General features: G+C 36.3%; 1 protein-coding gene across 8 annotated transcripts in view; it reads right to left on the bottom strand.

Annotated features, from left to right (window-relative positions):
• The window catches only part of CLEC16A (C-type lectin domain containing 16A), a 97,281-nt gene that overhangs the window by 51,090 nt on the left and 24,929 nt on the right, over nt 1-21,262 (bottom strand). For all 8 annotated transcript variants that reach the window (XR_007504522.1, XR_007504523.1, XM_049791085.1 and 5 more), the window contains exons 11-18: nt 19,813-19,942; nt 15,576-15,676; nt 11,163-11,285; nt 9,403-9,512; nt 8,861-8,905; nt 7,422-7,472; nt 5,025-5,153; nt 892-1,012 (exon numbers count right to left, since the gene is read on the bottom strand). Coding sequence is in view for 6 of the 8 variants with exons in the window: in XM_049791085.1 (XP_049647042.1) it covers nt 892-1,012; nt 5,025-5,153; nt 7,422-7,472; nt 8,861-8,905; nt 9,403-9,512; nt 11,163-11,285; nt 15,576-15,676; nt 19,813-19,942 (810 nt within the window). In the remaining 2 variants the exon portion in view is untranslated. The remainder of the gene's footprint in view (nt 1-891; nt 1,013-5,024; nt 5,154-7,421; nt 7,473-8,860; nt 8,906-9,402; nt 9,513-11,162; nt 11,286-15,575; nt 15,677-19,812; nt 19,943-21,262) is intronic.

The raw sequence follows: 21,262 nt of genomic DNA, 5'->3' as shown, positions 1-21,262 counted from the left end.
CAGTGCTGGAGACAGTAAAACTACAGCTTTATGATTTAGGCCAGAGTTACTCTAGATGTTGTACTGTTTAGTAACACATAAGGTCATCTAGAGATGTATATTTTGATGGTAAATTAATACAAGTATATTGAATTTGCAGACAAATAGCCTACTTCATGATTCTATTCTTTCCAACTTCTTTGTTTCTTCAGTATGAAGAGTGCAGCAGTATTCTATGGTAATGCAGAAAGAAGGTACTTTGCCTTTACTTCATAAGTAGTACCACTTTATATCATAAGGTCATTCTGGACATTACAAACCAATTCCCCTCAGGAATAGCTCAGCATCCTGTTCAACTATGGCAGTAAAAGCTTCCACACACCAACTTTAAAATGACAGAAGAGATGTGAAGAAAAAGAACTCCAGGGGAAGGGGACACATGATGACAACCAAGGCCCCGTATTGGTAAAACAGCACAGTGTAGCTGTTGAAGTAATTACCTCCAGTGTCTTCAAGTTTATGAATGGTTTAAGTGCATTTTGAATAGGTGAAAGCAGAATAGAAAAAAATCCTCCTAGGATCAGTTCATTTAGAAAACTAACACAGCAGGGAACCAGATGAAGGACTCTGAAACCTTTACATGCTAATATTTAAACTCCGGAATATTTATTAACAGTCTCTTTAAAAAAAACAACACCAAAAACATAAACAGAAAAAAACACCCAAACCAAAAAAACCACGAAAACCAACAAACCACAAGAAGTGTTCTAAATCCAGAAGAAGACAATAATACGATCATCCTTGGTAGTCACTTATACAAGATAACTATTTGGGGGTTTTAATTTTAAAAAAAAGCCAGCAATTTTTCTATGTCATAGACATAGACATTTGGGAAATTGAGGGACTACTTACTCAAGTCAAGAACATCATCTGTCTTTATCAGATCTTCCTCCCTTGTGAGTGGTAACTGAGTTTCTGGCTCATCTTGCAAGTGCAGTGATAGTGAACGGAGCATAAAGAAAACTCTGATTGCCTTCAGAAATTAAAAAAAATGAGATTAAAATATTGCTGCATTCAGCAGTACACATTTTAACAGAATATTACAAACATATACTCGCTTTTACAACCCCTGAGTTTGTTGTCATGCAGTAAATCTGCTTTTTAAATGGAGAAGGTAGACCGTAATTTCAAAGTTAAAAAAAAGGATGTGGAAGAAGTTGAAACATGCTATTTATTTTCAATGAAGAAGCAGCAGCAGAGCTTTTATCCCACTGGCACACTTACATAGATTGTGACTGATAGGCAAATGATTACAGGAGCTGTTTAAGTAAAAACAACAATCTTGGATTATTTTTTTTTTTTAAATCATTATTTTAAGACTGATTGTATTTACAATACCTATATGCTCCAGACAACTATACAACCAACCTTCAGAGACTCTCACACTTTGAACTTAAAACAGCAATAAATTTTCTGGCTGAGTCTAGCTAAGATGTCTACAAGTTTAAGAGAAAACAGTGGGGATTTTTGAGTTTTAAATTTGCTGTGTTCATCAAAACTAACCAGGTGCAATACAGCATTCTCTGACAAATTCATCTATAGTCTCAGAAGGTATACATCAGGGCAAAGCATTCTGAAAGCTCCACCAGTCCCAAGGAACTTTCAACAGCTACTCTGTGAAATTAATATTCTTGTTTTGATTTAGATATTAATGACATATGTTGTGCAAAGACTAGATAAAGTGCCAAAGAACAATCATAATTTTATTAGTCACATTTTGAAAGGCACCATTTATAATCCTCTTCCACTACAAGAACTGTATTTTCAGTATAGCAAATTAAAAAATCATTTTTTATTACTTCCGGTGTTTTGTTTTTTAAAACAGTTTCCTACATAGTAATTCTGTGGCATACTGTAAATTATCAGCTGCCTTACAGTAAAAGCATTGAGTTCATGGAACAGCTGCAGTGCCCAGGAACTGCCAGATTGCAGGAAGTATTAGGAAAAACAAATCTAAACTGCTTTAAAGCAAAACCCTTCACCCCTCTATTTTTAAAATCAACTGAACTGTGGCTCCTGTGAACCAGAAATGCGAGTGCTTGGCCAGCTATCATACTGGTGGTGCTTTCAGAAACCTTTGGCAGAACAGGGATGAAGAGAGGAAAGTCATGTATCTGGCTCTTCCATAAATTGACACCAGAGCAGATGAATTTGGTATGCTGTTGAAATCTAATAGGGCAATATGATTATTTGGAGCAAGGAATGTCAAGGGTATCTAACAAAAATACAGTATTAACACTACCTTATGAATAACAGCAGAGTCATTTTATCATGGGAGATGATCTTTCCCATATAGACAGATTGCATTCTAATGCATTGTGGATTTTACTGAAATTAAATAGGTTTACTATAAAGCAGTTTCACTGCCAGATGCTTCAAGAAGAATTCATGGTATTAGGTTTAAAATTTTCCAAATTCAATCAAGAACAGCAACATCCTTGCATTTTTGGTAATCCAAAAATCAAACCCAAAAATGTTTGGGTTTTTTTTTAATTCAGAGGGCAGGCATCACTCAGCCTGCTTTCACTTATTTTCCCCTCAATTGTCTTTTCTTCCTAGACACAGCATTAATTTCCCTCACATACATTCCCTATAAAACTAATGTCACTCATCTCCAAACATGTAATCACTTTTACTGCAGAATAATCTATAGGAGTAGGGAAGAAAATCAGAACTTTAGCCTTTGCAATAAAAAAATAATAAACAAGAACATCAGGTGAAAAAAGAACTACACTCTGCTTCCTACAATAGCCCTCAGTTTGCTAGCTATATCATTATAAACCCAAAAGCATGTGATTTGTGGCTTCCTATAATTATTTTATAACTATATAATTTATAATCTTTATAATTAAAGATTTTATTAGATCTCAAAACAGCAGAGCAGTTCAGCAGCCTAGAAATTTTTTTCAGCTGACTTTGTTTTCTTGGTTAGGTAGGAACAAATATGAACTGCTATCTGCATTAAAGAACTACACATTATGATGAGGTGTACTTTGCGCTGATTCCTCCATCTATATACACATACCATGTGCAAAGAAATAGTAATTTGCAGGGAAACCAACCATATCTTATTACATTCCCATGAAATAGCGTTCTCACAGCTAGTTCAAAATCTTCTCTCAAAGTCTTTGCTTGCTATGTACTCCGAGGTGCAGAGTTTGAGACCCATACTGTTCATTACTTCCCAAATAAGCATGTAAATGAGTTTGCATTATTCTAGGTGACTGGTAAGCAGTACCGTCTTTACGACTAGAGAAATCAGAAGGAAGACATGGAACCAACAAGCGGTAACTGGACTAACAACAATTCAAAAGAGCATCTGATTCTGGGCAGAAGGCTTGATCAAGCAGTAGTAGCTGATTTCAGAAAGCAGCCTAACAACTTCTTGTCATTTTAATGTTTTAAGTCAGAGGGGTTGGCTGTCTGGATTTTGGACATGTGCCTTTTGATAACTTGAGAGATATCTGATTTCTGAGAGTTTCTCCTAAAGTTGTTAAAAGGAAAAGAACTGCCACTTAGAGGGACTTTCTACAGCAAAAGAAGTGAGAGCCTGAAAAGATCTGATCTCTAACAGCTAAGAACTCATGATACAATCAAAGTACAGGATTTCTTCACTTGCTATCAAAATGAAACTTGAGAACTTTTTCAGAATCATGCCATGGGATGCTTGAATCACTATCCATTTGAAACTATCAGCAAAAAGGACGTCCAGCGGGTTAGGCGGCAGCAGCAATGTCTCAAGATACACCTGAAGTTCAGCATATTGTTATGGCAATTCAGCCTAAGAGAGATAGCCCAGCTGGAAGAAAGTAGTACACGAATTCAAAGAAATTCTAAAACTTCTACAGCAATGCAATCAGGGGAAGGAGGACCAACAAGGAAGCGTTCTGGGAATTCTTGCTGATGAGAAAGACCCTTCCATCCCAAAGAATTTACAGGAATATTTGTAATGATTTTTGAATTTCTACCAACAGAAGTTAAACTATTCCTTATTTAGCAGAAGAAAAACCATGCAGCTGTCAGTTTCCATTAAGATGCATTTCTAAGTATCATTTTGTTAAATGCCTCAGAGAGAATTCTAGGAAGCATTTTTGCTTTCTAACAATAATACTTTTCAAGATAATCCACTGTACTTTATCAAACTTAACTTGCTGTGATAACAAAAGTTACGTGGCTTATTGTACACAATGAAAACAAAAGTTTTCAGAAGATTCCTGGAATATGTTTTTTCTTCAAGAGTACTTGAATATACTTACGTATACATTTACATAAATGCAAAGCTACCCGAAGAACAGCACTTTTCAAATAACAACATCATGCAGTAATCTATCTTTAAGACTTCCTGGCACTGCAAGGCTTATAGGACACTGCCAGATAAGGGCCGAGAACTGATTACCCAAGAATGCTGATAATGATGTTGTTATTCAGGTCATTATCACCTCTACAGATTGTGTCAGTCATAAAAATAGATACTTTGCTGTTTCTCCTCACTTTCAAGTTCTCTATCATGAATTACTTCGGCAACATGAATACTGCCGAGTAAAATTGTATTTTTTGCCATGTCTAGAAACACAAGCAATATGAAGCCAGCCAGCCTTCCAGTGGAGATTCTTACTATAGGAATATAATGAAAGATAGACTGGCATACCAGATCACAAAAGGAAACTGACAATATATTAATGAGTGTCATCAAAATGCCTTTTTATGTAGATATCTCCACTGTCTAAAAAATTAAAAACCCAGTGCAAGAACATATTGAATTGACTAGACATAAAAACCGTAGAGAGAAAAAAAAAGTTTCTCCTCTGGGACAGGTAAATATTATATACTCTACACACAGGTCTGTCGTCTTCAAGTCTTTATGATTTTATGGATGAAGCTTCCAATCAAGCAGCTTTCAAGGAAAAATGTTTGTATTTCTAGAATTGTTCAAAGCCTTTGGCATCATTCTGTCATGAACGAACGTAAGAAACAGTCTTACTCACTCTTCGTGTTCTTTCCACATCTCCACAAGGCAATCTTTTCACAAAATCAATACCAGTCAGTGGTGTCCCCGTTGGAGGCAACAAGATTGAGGCATCCATCATCAAGTACTCTACATTCATGGGTTTAATCTATAAAAGTATTTTAACACTGATTACTATAGAGAACAATTAGCATTTGCATCTTTACTTTCAAATACAACTCATGGTTGTGTATTTTAAGGGGAAGGAATTGTTATAAAGTTCTAAGAATTTTTAATACCATCCATCTTATTTTAAGCTCCTTACATGCAATCTTTCTTTTCTATCTGCTCATCATTCCCTAACATACTGTTGAAGTTTCCATACTGAAAAAACACAGGAAAAAACTGTGAAAGATTACAGAAGAAAAGCTATTTCATGAGTATTAAACCCCAAAGTCTGTCAGGCTTGATTTTAAGTTTTGACTCAAATTCGTAATTACTTCAGTCACAAGAAAAAGTTTGCCCTATCTTTTTCTTTCCAAAAAGAACTCTCTAGTCTCTAATAAGGCAGTAACTTTCACACTGGACAGTTTGCTTCAAACTTGCTACTAAAAGAGTCTCTCCCTACATGGATGCTTATTTTCATGAATAAATGGTGTCTGAAATATCTATCTTTTTGTACCTTTCGGCAATTTCATCCAAGTTCTATTATTTACACATGCACTAGAGACATAAGCTTCTTTTTGTCAGAAAGCTAGCTGGAATGGCTAAAACATATTAAAGCCCTTCCCACAGCTTGTATGATATTCTGCATAGAAGAAAAATGCAGTCATGTGGGCATTCCAAAATAGCCAACTGTAACTGGAAGCATTCCTGGCCACTTTGCCATGGTCAGATACCATAAAAGAAACAGACTGAAACAAGAATTTTCAGAGTGCAGTCTTGAACTGCTACCTTGCACTCATACAAACTCAAAACCAGTCTTTGGACAATTTTTCTGATCGTAGAACAATTCATCTTCAGTGTCTGAAACACTGGATTAACAAATTTAATTGATGTGTAGAAAGATACAGAAATCTACATAGACAGTGAGAACAAACAAGAACACAGAACTAAAATTTCCAACAAGTAAATAACTACTATAGATGCAATTCACCTGAGTGTACACTGGTTTAAACAGCATTTTACATCATAAAGGTAAAGAATGTTAAAAAAGAAAACTCATTGCTGAAAGCAAAATTACTAAGGACTACATTGTTCAATTTACTTGCTCCTCTGAACCTTCACCTACCGTTAATAAAGGCACAACTTTTTCCTTTCTTTGTCATTCAGACAGAGCAAGTACACTTCTGCCTTGGTAGAAGCTGTGTACCATGTTATTTACACAACTCATCTGACAAGACAACAACAGTGTTACTTAGTACTTAAATTGGCCCACCCAGCAAGTAATTTGCTAGCTAGGCAAATAAACATGCTTTAAGGAAAACAAACTTCAAGTTCCAGGGTGTAGATCTGTCTTTTATGGTGAATGAAAAAAATGCAGTCTCAGAAATAGAGATATAACAGAAAAACCTACATGTATACTGAACTTGCAACATAAAAATGATGGTAGTATCAGTGTCACTTCTCAAACTAAATGTACAGCAATACTTAACTACTAAAAAATTAAATGTTTTACTAAATACTTCTATTATTTAGGCTGGTAAGATATATGCAAGATGCTTCCAATATGAAAAGACTTATTGCAACACACCAACTGTAGACTGTGCTTTGTTTTTTTTTCTTCAAAAAGACCACTAGTGGCTGTTTATTAAATCCCTGTACCACTGTGGAAAAAAAATCTGCAACTGACTACCCAAAGTATTTTTATCCAAATTCTAACCTAAGAATTGAAACAGATAATTAGTTTCAAAACATGTTTACAGGTTAAATATGAACTGTTTGAGATGAAGTTTAGTAATCTGTTAAAACTTTCACAGCCAGTACTGTGGCACAGGCAGTACATCTCCTAGATGAGACAAGGGCCCTGATATTTGCTCGTCAGAACCCTGTTCTTTTGTGGCAAGTAAAGTGGCACCACTCAAAACTGAAACCTTGCTGGCATTCAGAGAGATATAGGAAGATTTTCACATTGTTTAATAACCGGAAAAAAAAAATTAATCTAATGTCTCATTTCTCAGAATAAAGTAATTTTTGTATATTCACTTTCAGAAAGTAATGGGCTTTTATTTAAGAGAGCTGTGAAATTTCACATAAACCATTTATGTTAGTGTAGACACAACTCCTCAGAGACCAAAACAACCCATCCACACTTTGTTATTCTACTCCCAGAAATAAAGACACCAGCATACTCAGTAGTTATTAGTAAGTACTTGTTCTTGCTCCTGTGCTGTATCTGCGTTTGAGGATTTGGCAGGGCAGAAGGGGTGTCACTTACTGTCATACTCCGGTATTCATCTTCAAACATATCCAGAAAAATTTCTTCTCCCTTTCAGAAAACAGGGATACAGATATATCATGAATCCTTATGGCTATGAAGCCGTGTTTGTTTGTTCAATTATGTACTGGGTGTGTGTGTCCAGGTGCTGGCAGCCGGGCTGCCGGGGCCCGTGTGCAGAGAGGCCAGGGCTGCCCTGTGCTGGACACGGACCGTTCCAGCCACCTCCAACAGCCCCACTGCAGGACACGGCTGAGCCCTTCAGCAACACTGATGGCACCTCTGGGAAAACATGTTTAAGAAAGGGAGATAGATTCCTCTGCAGCCCACGGAGAGGACTGTGGTGGAGCAGGTGGATATGCCCTGAAGGAGCTGCAGTCTGTGGAGGACCCACAATGAAGTGCATATTTTTTCCAGAAGGACTGCAGCCCATGGAGGAGAGGACCCACACTGGGGCAGGGGAAAAGTGTGAGGAAGAAGCAGCAGCAGAGATGAACTGTTATGAATTGACCCCAAACCCCCATTTCCCATCCCCCCCATACCACTCAGCAGGGGGAGAAGGTAGAAGGGTCAGGAATGAAGGAGTGAAGTTGAGCCTGGGAAAAGGGAGGGGTGGGGGAAGGTGTTGCTTCATTTGTCTTTGTTTCTGACTATCTAAAATTATTTTAATTGGCAACAGATTAATTTTTGCCAAGTTTGGTCTGGTTTGCCCATGACGGTAATTGGTAAGAGATCTCCCTGGCTTTATCTTAACCACAAGATTTTTTCATGTCCCTCCGTCCTGTTGATTAACCCACCACAAGTTACTTATTTTTTGTAAGTCACATTGAGAAAAAATTCTTCAAAAGAATTCTAACAAAACTAGGAAGATATTTTAGACACTCAAAATCTGTCAAGGATTTACTGCTCTTTATATAGAAGTTAACACCTAGGGCTAAAATTATTTTTTTTTTTCATTGTTTACAACACAAAAAAAAAAAAAGGCGGCAAAAAGCTGCAGAGGTCTCCAATAAGAAAAAAAGATTAATTGACATTTTAGATCATGATTTCAGATAAGACACAAACAAAAAGTAATGCCAAACCCAAACACATTCCCTATTACTGTCAATGATAAAAATCCCAGAAATGTTCTAATAGCATGGCTCTCTTCCATTATATACATAGCAGCTGCAACAAAAGCACATGACTGCTAACTTGACCTCCAGTACAAACCCTGTGTGACTTCTAACAGCCTTTTTGTGACATATGTCAGTGTGGTATGGGAAGGGCAGGAAAGGAGAGGAATCCTCCAACAAAACACTTCCTTCTTTATCACAAATATGGAGTTTCCATGTTAAAAAAAGTGCTGCCTTGGGCACTATGTAGAGACTGGGCTGCAGACTTGCTTCTAATTCCACATTATGTAAAGGTTTTTTTCTTACAGCATTTTGCATATATACCTTATAGAAACGACGAAGGAGATGAACACTTTCTTCCCTTGCACCCTAGAAAAGATAAAATAACTGTTTCAGGGAGTAAATACACCATTTACTCAAAAGTCACATTTAAAAAAACACCCCAAAACTCATACAGATGAGACTGTCTATTAATATCCCCATATTCATAGCCTTCAGCCCAGAATTTGATAGAACACAGTTCTTGCATTTACAAAAATATAATTATGCAAGCTTGTTAGTTTCAAAAGCACTCTTCTTTACATTGTTGATACGGATAACATACAAATTTCAGACAGAAAATTAAACATAACCCTGCTTGAGAAGTAAGAGTTTAAACAGCAAGGTAACAGCAAAGCTGAAAACAGAACATGGGGTATTGATTCTTTACGTTCGCTGCACAGAGCCACCAATGGAAATATGTTTTAGAAGCTCAAATTTCACATTTATACTTATTGCAATCAGAAATGAAACAAATTGTTTCAGCTATACTACAAGACTCAAAGACAAGTAATGCTATGACTGGTAATTTGAAAGAAAATACTTACCTCAAGGCAAGCAAGGTGAACATCTTTTATGATGCTGCCATTTTTAGAAAACACAAGCTGCTTCAGCAACAGGCAGCCAAGTTCTAAAGTTGCCAAACGGATTTTTCCATCTATGAAAAGCAAATTTCAATATACAAAACAGTAGCAGTTTAAGTATTGCTCTTCTCATTACCCCATGTTCTCAAATGTTTCTACTCTTCTCTGCAATTATCATAAACTTTGCTCCTCTGTAATACACACCCTATCTGAAAAGGATGAGTGCTGATGCTGGCTTACAATGCTGATGACTAATTAAAAAAGAACGAACTGGAAGAGTAATTTAAAGCAGAAGAAAATGTAAAACAGAACCCTGCAGTAAGAAGGCAATAAAAATTAATACTATTAGAAAAGAAGATGAAAACAATGCCTTTATTAATCTGAAGCACAGGCTGAATTACACTAAAATTACAAAAGATTCAGACATTTGGCATGGATAAAGTTACAAGATGAAAGGAAGTTTTGTATATAACATATTAATAAGGTATAGATTTTCCTTTAAAAAAGTCCACAGGATTCAGATACAGCCTGGATGTGAGAATCTACAGAAGTCAGAGTGAAAGAATGCATTGAGATTTTAAGTTTATAGTTTCAGAAGGATTTAAAAAACCCAAAGATATTAGCAATGTACAGTCTGAGCTCAGTGATCAATACTAAGACAATATATGCAAAAGACAGACAGACATCTTAGCGTTTGACCCCAACTCCCATCTACTATTTTACAAGTTAGCACTTGCTGCCAGAAACGAAAGATACAGACAAAGCTCAGTACCCCCAAGAAGAGGAGAAAAGAAGATGTTCTACACAGCATTTGGCAAGCTGAATGAAAACCCACTATTTCCACCCTTTCCCAGAAGTGCTTTTGTTTAAATAAAAGCTCCTCATCTTGCACTCTTTCCTTCTGCAGTACGTACAAACTCTTTATATACAAATGTGCTTTCAATCTGTGACTGGCATATCAGCATAACAAGTTAATACTCTGTAGGTCAGTCTTGCAAGTCAAACAAGCATTAGATTTTATTCTGCAGAAAATCAGGAATTTGATAGTGCATCAGTTTCAGGGGAAAACCAGTTCTATGTATTTGAAGTTTTAAGAGGGGAAGTGCCCAGAGAAGAGCTGTGGCTTGAACAAAAAAATCATGTTTCTGTGGAACAGGTCACTGACCCTTGTATCCCTCATTTCACAAAACAGTTGAGATCAGAAAAAAACCCACATTTTCTGCAAAACAGTTCAGAACTGAAAATACAATCTGCAATTAAAAAAAAATCATGGGAAAATTTGCTATCTCATCTAGAGACAAAGGACTGCTGTAAGCAAAGGGTACCATACAGTTTTCAAGACTACTTCTCCACTGCAATTACTTTAACAAGCAAAGGTGCCACAGATCATATTTTCAGAATGAAATCCTACATTAAGCTAAAATCACTATACATCTCATCATTTTTGTTTTTTTTCAAAACCATAGAAAGTAGTAATTAAGACAATGGATCCCCGTATAGTTCTGAGTATAAAAACAACTGTTCAGCAGAAATCCAGAGTTTCTGGTTCCTCAACCAAGGAAAACCTGATAGTTGTCTTTCACAGATCACACCTACTTATTGCTCATCGATGAGCATGCTAAACAGATGCTTTCCCCTCAAAGACAAGAGGCTAGGTAGCATTTATTTTTTTTATCTTCAAAAATTTCAGCTCAGCAAGAAAACAAATACTGGAAAAGTGATACCTGGTTGTGCAGCATAATTCATTATCCTGATAAGCCCTTCTGCAAGTACATGATTATATGAATTTCTCTCTTCAGCATGTTGAGCTGGAAGTTGAATTCTCTCCAGCTTGACTGGGTCAATTCCTTTTGTGGGGGATGAAGGAATAAAGGTAAATTAGAAAACAGGAGTACGCCTCAAGGTAAGTATTTAATAGGCAGTAGCAGTTTTCTCAGAAGAGTGTAATTAGCAATACAAAACTAGGCAAGTTAGTTTTGAATTTCTATTACAAGGAAAAGGAGGAACAATAGAAAGACTGAACACATTTATATATCACTGAAAAATCTCAGCCTTAAATGGAGCCTACAGGGTGAAGACACTCAAATCCCAAAGTGTTTGGTGATATCCAAACCATGTTGCTGCATTTGAAATTCTCAGACTATTTGTTTGCATCTAAATCAAATCAAAGTCAAGCCATACATCTGAAGAGCATAAGGGCTGAAGTAGAGACAGAAGTCTGATTTTAAATTCTGCTTTGGTAGTAAGTCATCAGTTCACATGTTTTTAAAAAAACAGGAATTTTATTTTGTAACTAGTAGCCTCTTTTTTTGTACCGTCCCCAACACAAATCACAGATTCCCACTGACTTGTTGTATAAGGAGACTACACCCATCTTTCTTCAACCTGTTCCTCTAAAATAGCAAAGCTATTTCTCAGAATAGACTGGCTACTGTAAAACCTCTTAAAACAAAACATAGTTATGGATTGATGAGGATCAACCTGTCCTTGTTCTAAAGAATGGCAATAAACAACCCCATAAAACAGAAGATGACTATATTGAGGTTTATAATTTTTTCCAACCCCGAACTTGTAGTTAACTCTACCTAACAAAGCTGATTAATTTCTTCACTAAGCATCTGTATTTGGGACAATTAATAAAGGTCTGTTTGAAGATTAATGACAGTGATACAAATGTTCTCTGTCACGATGAGACTGAAGAAAGGGGTTGGGAGGGAAGGAAGCATTTAAGGAACCAGGGCAATCCGAGTATTAGTGTTCACAACAATCTAACAGTTCAGTAAAGAGCTGCAGTTTTCATTCTGGAAAGGAAAGCTGTTTATGAGTAACATATCTTAGAGAATATCTATATGCAGATTGAGCTCTCACAGAAGGATATGGTCATTAACCAGCAGAAAACCATTAAGGAGACCAAGAAAACATGGGGGAGGAATGAGGCAGGAACAGGCAGGTGCTCAACAAAGCGGCCAAATTGAAATCACAGCAAAATAATTTATACTCAGCATCTTTCGTTTGGTTGACTGCCTGCCAAGGATGCAGAATTCTGCATTCCTGAGATACAGTATATGCTCTAGCAACATATATGAAGGGCTCCTTCTGGGATTAAAGATCTCTCAGATACAATTTGCAACAAATCTGTATAGCTGCATACATGTAACTCTTGGGATGCTTTCTTCCTGTTCACATGGACGTTTATTGCTGGTGAAAAACAAGCAAATTTTCTTTAAACTTATTCAAGAACATGGTGCAAAATGCAGACTCAGTATCCAAACTGAAGGAGTCACAATCAAAAGCCTCAATAGGGTGTCTACATTTAGTGACAAGAGACTGAGAAGGCTGCTCCCTTAGAAGCAAGGCCTGAAACCAAAGTTCTTGGTTAAGCTAGGGCAATTCAGCTTTTTTTTTTTTTAGCGTGTTCTGTTGTAGCCTTCTCCACAGTGCCAGAACGAGTAGGATAGCAGGGGAAGGTGAAATTCAAACTGACCAGCTAGAGAATCAGAAACGTGTTTGAAACAACTAATATACTGAAATAGAAAACTGCAACTCATTTTCCTGTGGTGTAGAGAGGACAAGCTTGTCTTGCATTCAGTCACAAGAAATCATCCTAAATTTCCAATTCATTACCTGTTTGTTTGAACTGATTCAAGTGCTCACTAGAGCATTTACCATCTTTGTCAGGTAGCCAGTAAATAGATACTCAGATCCTAGGCACACAACTCCTAGAGATTTATTGCTTCCTGAAACTGGAGAAACAACTTGGCCTCTCCGTGTTTGGAGAGAGAACTTCATGCCCTTTTGTAAAAGAAAAGGATCATTCACGCATACCTTGAAAAAGTCTGTAAGCAGACAGATCTTTTGCATTATACTGAATTCAGGCACAAACATTGGCTCCAGCTCAATCCTGAGGCACCTTCCATGACTGACATTGAGTTTGGTGTAGAAAGGAGCAGCTGTACAGCTCCCGAGCTTTTAAAGAACAACATTCTGCTCTTGCATCAAACAGGGGCACTAAATCAACAGCTTGCAAAACCCCTCCTCTTCGAGACACAGAGGTGTTGATTTCATGGCCCCCAAGGCTGAAAGCAGTCTATTATAGGGCATAAGAGGAGTGGGTTGTTAAAAGACAGTGAAGACCAAAACTGGATGTCATTATCTATGTAGCACCTAAGATCTAGGGTCAAGGATAGGGGGAGAAAGGAAAATAGCTTCCAAAGAGCAACAGGCTAATGTAAATTGTTGACAAGGAAAGCCAATGAGTATAGCCTAAAGAATTTTTCATTTAGAGAGGGCTGATGTGACCACCAAAGAATGAAGTGTAGATTTTGACCCCTTGGATGCATAAAAGGTATCTCCAGTTTTAGGGCCACGATACTTTTAGTCTCTTAAAAGACAGATATTTCACTGCCTGTTTTATTTCTCTTGGCAACCCTGGATATTGGGTGAAAAATAAACAGCACAGACTGCTGAAACTAAGCAGCAAGAGGCTGCATCTGCTGCATTCCTCACTGTTTACAGCAGTACTATAGATGTAAGCAAGTAATCTTTGGAACAAGAAAGGGTATCAGACTTTTGTTCTGGGAACAGGTTATTGAAGAGTGACTAATTACACTAAAAGCAAATACAGCAGACTGAAGGACTATGGTCTTAAATAGAAGAATTCTTAAGAAATACAACCCCAGAGTGCAGGCTTTCTCCTTTACAATGACACTGAAAGACTTCGGGGACTCTCTGAAGCTGCAACAGATACACCTAATGATTTTGTCTATTCACAGCTTCAGCTAATGAATTTTAAGTGAAGAGAATCCATCTCTGACATCAGGGTTTTCTAGCACAGTGATGTTCAAAAGTCCCTCAGGAAAAAACATTTTCTCGAAGAAGTATACTGGTTGCAGAGGGGTGTGGGAAATCAGAGATGCAAGTCAGAGAGTGCTAGAGCATGGCAAGGCTGTGGTGCTATCTTTGGTGATATTAGTTGTGTTATTATCTCATCATAAGGGATTGTGCAAGTCCTGAAATTGTCTGCAAATTATAATCTCAAGAAGCATTCCTTCATTCTGGGAAAAAGATAAAACCATCAAGAGGATGGAGGAGAACAGGAGGGGATCAGCTTAACTAGTTCCCTCAAGATTAATTTCCACTCATTAGAGGTACTTTGAAGCTAGAACTGAATCCTTACTTTTAAGCATGCCATCACACCTGATGCTCTTTTGCTCAGTTTACTGTAGCAGTTGATTCATTTAAATTACTAGTGTATTGTAGAAACTATCCTCACAAGCAGAAAGTAACTTAAATTCAGCTCTTGATTCCCAAAACACATGATTATTCACATGTACGAGATGTTTATGTTATTGCTCCATAAGGAATCTATTTAAAATGCACACAAAAATAAACAGCAAAAAAACTAACCATAAGCATCCCTTAGAAAAGGTTACATATTCTCATACTGTCTGAATTATAATGAAGTACAAATTTAATATAGTTTTGCTAGTTTATAAAATAGTCCAGGCTCCCTGAGAGACTTGCAAGGTGTATTATGGCATAGAACGCTGACAATTTAAATAAGTGTTCAATCAATTATGGCACAATGGCTGAGAAGGCTGTTGAGGAATTGGATAGTATAAAAAGAATTACTGAAGGACTGTCAAAGCTAGATAAAAATAGGCAATACATGACTTCCATAATCACATCTGATTCTCAGGCCTTATGCATTGTCTATATGTTTAAAGTATACAAATATTTAATTTTAACGTGGGGAGAAGTTTTACAACATTTTATACTTGGCTTACATGTAGCAATCATAACACATGCAAAGTGGGAAAGAACTAGATCCCATATATATGTAGATTGAATATAGTGGGCTTCAACTGAAATTAAGAGATAAAAATGAAACACAATAATCCTATTCCAATTCCAAGAAACCTATGGAAAAAAGTTACCTGATGTTCAAAGCTTTCTACCAAATTGTTCTTAAAACAGTGATCCTTAGCAACTGTTTTTGCTTACAGCATACTTATTTCTGCCCCCCCATGTAAAGAATTTCTCACCATTTAAGGCATACATAAACAAGTTACAAACAGATCATGCCTGTCTAAAAACACGTGTCTCAATTTCCTCTGGAAAAAGCAAAAATTGCTTACCTTTGTTGTGTGACATTGCATATAGAAGACAGAGCACAAAGAGGGCATAGTAATCATCTTCAGCACAGTCCAGTGCATTATAGACCATATCAAGAAAAGGCCTGTGGAAAAGCATAATTTTAAAATGGTTATGAAGAAAAAGACCATATCTACAGAAAAATTATTAACTATCTTGTTCTGCACGTAGTTAATGGAAGAGGCAAATTTACAGTAATGCACATTTTTAGGCATTAAACAAAGATTAACCCAAGAGCACTCAGATTATAGTCATGCCTTGTATTTACATCCTGACATTAATTCTGATGTTTTAACGGGATGTGTTACATAATGCTTTCCCAAGAACTGATTGTTCACACAGTTACTGGGCTGTCTGTAGCACATTTAGTATATGTGCAGAAGCATTGTACAGCTTGTTTTAAGTGTATACATAAGTAAACTTCAAGGATCTGCTATCACTGTTGTATATTAAAAAAAAGACTACCTTAAAACTCATGCAGTAAATGGAGTTGAAAAGTTTTTAGTATTACAAGAAAGCAGTTTTCACCAAAAGTTTGAAAGAAGCTAGGTTATTCTAAAACAATCAGAGAAAAACTTTACTGTTGAACAGTTATAGGAAAGAAAAATTAACAAGGAGGGAACATCTGAATGGGAAAAAAGAAAGCTTTGGACTGCAAATGAGCTTTGTTTTCCTGGGTTTAAGCATGTTTGATCTATGACACATACATAGGAAGCTACAAACAGTGACAAGTTCACCCTTCACCTGTACCCTGAACAGACCACAAAAGTCAAGTTAATCCAGAAGCCATCTGGACAGATCAGATATGGCTGAGACTTAGCTGATTGTTAGCATAAGTTTGATGGCAAGGCAACTTGGCTTCTTGTCTTAAACGGGCTTGCATCCAGTCAGTTCAGAGCACAAGTAGAAATTAAATCCATTTTCACAGGTGGCCCAGACAGGGGGGCAAAAAAAAAAATAATTTAAAAAATCAGGGAAGCGTCAGTCACCAGAAGAGAGTTTAGAACCATGACTGAAAAGAGGTAATTCCTACCTCTCAAAGTATTTTTTTTTTAACAGTGAAAGGAAAAAAATTCCTTAATTACCTAAATTACATCCAAATAAAATACATTAAAATAACATCCAAAGTCATAAAACCGAATAAATTTTCCTATCTTCCTTCAGACCTGGCAGACAAGAAGCATCCACTACAAACTCATCAATGTGGTTACCTACGGGTCAGAAGGGCTATCAAAGATCAGAACACAACTTGCCCCTATACCTACTCCAGACCCGTGGCACTCTTATCGTCACACTCAATGGATCCCAGTAAGCCAGTCAACCCAAATCATAACAATGTATTTAACACTTCTCGTCAGCTCCACACGTATTTCAACAACATGCTCTCTTTTACTAAAAGAAGGCTATGACAGAATAACAGAACACAGTTCCTCTGCTCAATTCGTGACATTGCAGTCATATGTTTGTGCATTTCTGAAGCTGGATTACAAGCACCCTCTGTGATATACTTAAATACCACTTGAGTTTTGATCCCTCTTTGCCCAAGTTCAACACTGCTGTATGTACCCAAGCCAAATTTCACATGTGATGTTCCTATTGTAGATCTCAGAAGAACATAACTATTCAAGCAAAAACAGTCTAAAGAATTAGCAATGTTGAAAATAAATCAAGAGTGCCTTCAGTGTTCCTAAGCATTAAACAAGGCATACAAGCCTCATGACATCCTGAAATGGGGTGCTTTGCACATAGCAAAGGGAGTTCAGCTTCAAGGCCTAAAGAAAAAAGAGGACCAAGATATCCAGGTTCAAGATTACTAAAACACTTAAATGTTAAATAACACTAGGTCTGTTGTCAGACCAACATTAGCTGGTCATTACACTAAAAACTGAGCTACGATGTAAAAGTAATATTTATTTTAATTTTATTAAAACAAATGTTTTAAGAGGTCAAAGGTGCAGAAATATCAGTAGCTGTTCCATTAACACTAATATTACATGGTTACATGTTTAATTACATTAAACAACTTCTGTAATCTCTAATGCATTTTTCACTGTTTTTTCCCTACATGCTACTTAGGTTTGTGAAACTACATCATTTTAAAAAAATATGATTACAGCAGTGAGAGAAATAATTTTCATTGCAGATGCTTCTTCACTGCATCTATCTATCTGCATTATCAAACTCTCAATCGCAATAATCTGAAGCCAAAACAACTTCTAGGAATCCCACTCATCAACAGATCCTCATACAGACTAAATAGTAGGACAGACCCAGAAAAACTTCAGCTATAAGGAAGCAGCAACAGAAAGCGCAACATAGCATGAAGGTTTTGCATTCTGGAAACGAACTTCACTGTGTAGCATATCATAAAAGGAAGTTAATTTAAAACAAGCCTTTAGACTTAAACTTTCCCATAGTGAGGCACATCAAAATAAAGTTACACCAAAAATAAATAAACTTTCTCTTTTGTATTCTTCACAGTAGAAAAAAGGGCTAAGGGAAACTGAAAATTTGACTTACCTTTTATAGCTACAGATTTTTAACTGCAAGCTGTGCTGTTTTCCATTTATTTTTCAACAACTATTGGACAGTTTTTAAAAACCACTTTTAATATTAAAGGCTACATGGCAATTATTTTCAAATGTATTTCTTAATTCTGTAAGCATTTTCTTGCTTTACTAGCTTTTTACTAATGACTTCATAGAAATTGGATCAAATGCCATACGGGTATTTTTCAAATTATTTATTCTTGTGGAGCGTGTCCACAACTGAAGACCACAACACATTAGAAATCACTATCACCACAATCATTAATGATTATTCCACTTATGGAAGTTTCTCCCACTTCAAGCATGAAATAAAAGATCACCACATTTTCCACTACCACATAGCACCTTATCCACATGGCTCACCTTATCCACAAGACTCAGTGATTCCAATCAGTGTAGGAAAGAAGCTATACACACTTGAGCAAATTTGAGAGATTTAGCTAGTGTTTCAAATATTACATTTGGCATATGGAATAACACATAATCTTAAGCTGTAGCAGCTTATCCACTGATATTTCCAGAAATTCATGTACAAAACTAAGGCCAGAAATGCCCTACACAAGGTCTATCCTAATTTTAAAAATATTTTTAGCTCTGCACATTCCTTGATGCTGTTCATTTTTAGAAAAGATGCAGGATGCTGTCAGATCATATCTGCAGATCAAAGGAGTCCTGAAATGCAGACATTTGCCAAATGCACTGACATCTCCCCATCTAAGTTTTTTGCACTTTTCAAGACCTGAGCATCCTAGTTGCTTTAGCATTCAGTGCAGTCATTACCAATTTCTTTCTAAAAGCCATTTGGCACATATTTTAGTCAAAATATCAATAATCTAGAACAATGTATTTTAAAGCCAGTTCAAGTCAAGGTTCAATTTCACTTTTACACTGAAATTAAATGTTATCTTTATTAATGAATGTAATCTAAGCTACATCAAAGCTATAATGGAGACAGAATGAAATTCTGGGAATACCAGGCAGCATATTTCCCAAGTTTAAAAATAAATTTGAAATCCTATTAAAAATGTGCATTTCCCCAAGGGACACATTTGCAATTACTTTTGTGTCAGAGATGGCACGTTCCATTTCTTTTCTTTATAAATCTAATAACAAGAATGCAAAATTCTTACTGAGAAAGTGTCTTTAATTTAATATATCCAAGTTTAAATTTTGAAGTCAAGGCAATTTCTGCTCCCAGAAACACTTAAAAGCTGCATTTCCAAGAGTTTTCAATAACCCTAAGGTATACTTATGGACCTTAGAAACTGTACATAGCTTAGACTGGGTTTATTCGCAAACTAACTACTACTAAAATTCTGCAAAGTTCAGCGCTGAACTGAGGAATTTCCCTAGTTTTTTCCCCTACAGATGTATACAAAATTGACACGTGACCATAAATATCATTAAGAAAACTTCTGGCTTAATTTAGAAGTTCAGAAAATTCTGGAATGAAAGGAAAGCAAAAACTTTACATAGGAACAAGACTATTTCTGAAACTGATCAGTAGAGGCCATATGCCATTTTTCTGTTGCCTCACTTATTTGTGATCCACAAGAACCCCTGTAATTTTAATTTGAGGTAGATTTGAAACATCCCTTAAGAGAAGTGAGAGAGTTAACAGGAAGGCAAGTAAGGAAGCAATACAGCAAAATATATTACAGTTCCTTTATACCTGTTCCAGTTTGTTATCTCACTCCCAGAGGCAGCTGCACTCTTTTCTTCATCTGTTGTATTCTGTTCTGTCACAGTAGAGATAGACAGTTCTGACAGTTTACATCTCTCCATGATTACCATCTCTATTTCTAAAAAAAAAAAACAACAAAAAAACCAAAACAAAACACCCAAATTTGATATTTTTAACAAACAGTTATCGCAAGCTCTTTTGTATTTTCCATTTTGCGTTACAAGTGACTGATGCAACTATGTAAGAGGTATAACCATAACCTCAGAAAGCTTAATTAACGAATAGATGTAGGCAAATTTTCTTCCCAATAAAATAGTTTGCTTACGTTTCTTTAAGGAATTTAACTGCTACAAGAATATTATACATAATATATGTAAAGAAAAATATACAGATTATTTTGGCAAATAAACAAGCAACAGTAATCTCCCTCCCCTCCAAACCACAGGAAGAAAAATCATACAACCTCTTTCTGGAAAAAAAATTTCTTTGTGAAAATGCTAGTAAGATTGGGGCACGGGTGGACACCTAGTTTCACAGAGGGTGTAAATAGGTTTCTACAATTACAACAAACAGGATACCTGGTCCCAAGTGCTTCATACCTATTGGCCTTAAGTAGAACTATTAAGACCAAATCTAGCTTCTGTTTAAGAATTTGGACAAAGATGACTACTAAATGCACTAGTTTAAAGAGCAGATCATGTCATATTTTCTTCAAATCATGGTAGACAATACACGATTAGTTATTTGACACCATTTAAGGAAAGCCTTCTCAAACAGACTGTTTACCTAAATCAAAATGCAACTATGTGTTTGGAGAGGGCTGTCAAAGCATAAAGGTCTTATTTTCAATTGTTCGCAATTCTGCCACATTTTTCTCAATTTTTGTCTAAAGACTAGTTTCTGATGTACACCCTTCTAATAGTTACTAACTAGTAAAATAAATAGTTATGATATGCTGTAAGACCACTCATCCTATAAAACCAATTCTTAAGGTTAGCATTACGTCAAAAATCCTGAAAATGTGCAATTAAAAAAACCTAAAAGTTAAAGCGGTTTTCTTGAGTTTTGAACTATTTAATATCATCATCTACCATGCACTGTCAATTTTAGCACACTTGTTGAATTTTATCATTGAATCATACTCCCAACCGTCTTAGAAAGGTAAAGTGGCTACACCATTTGCCTTACCACAGAAGGAAAAGTTACAAAGTTGTGAAGTCCACTTATAAAGTGCCCCATAATCATGTACACCTAGCTGTAAGGCATGCATTTGTGATAAGGGCCAAAGACTACAGGAAAATATGAAATTCAGAGTTCTTAATCAGATTAGAAGTACGTATTCTGACAGAATGACTTAACATGAGAAAAAAAAAACAACAGCCGAAGACTGAAACAAATTTAATAGTCCCATGTTCACCTAGTGCAACAAGAGAACAAG

The sequence above is a fragment of the Accipiter gentilis genome, chromosome 33 (genome assembly GCF_929443795.1).
Source record: "Accipiter gentilis chromosome 33, bAccGen1.1, whole genome shotgun sequence".
NCBI lineage: Eukaryota > Metazoa > Chordata > Aves > Accipitriformes > Accipitridae > Astur > Astur gentilis.
Note: the sequence above shows the minus strand (reverse complement) of the source record. Positions and strands in the feature narration are given on the sequence as shown.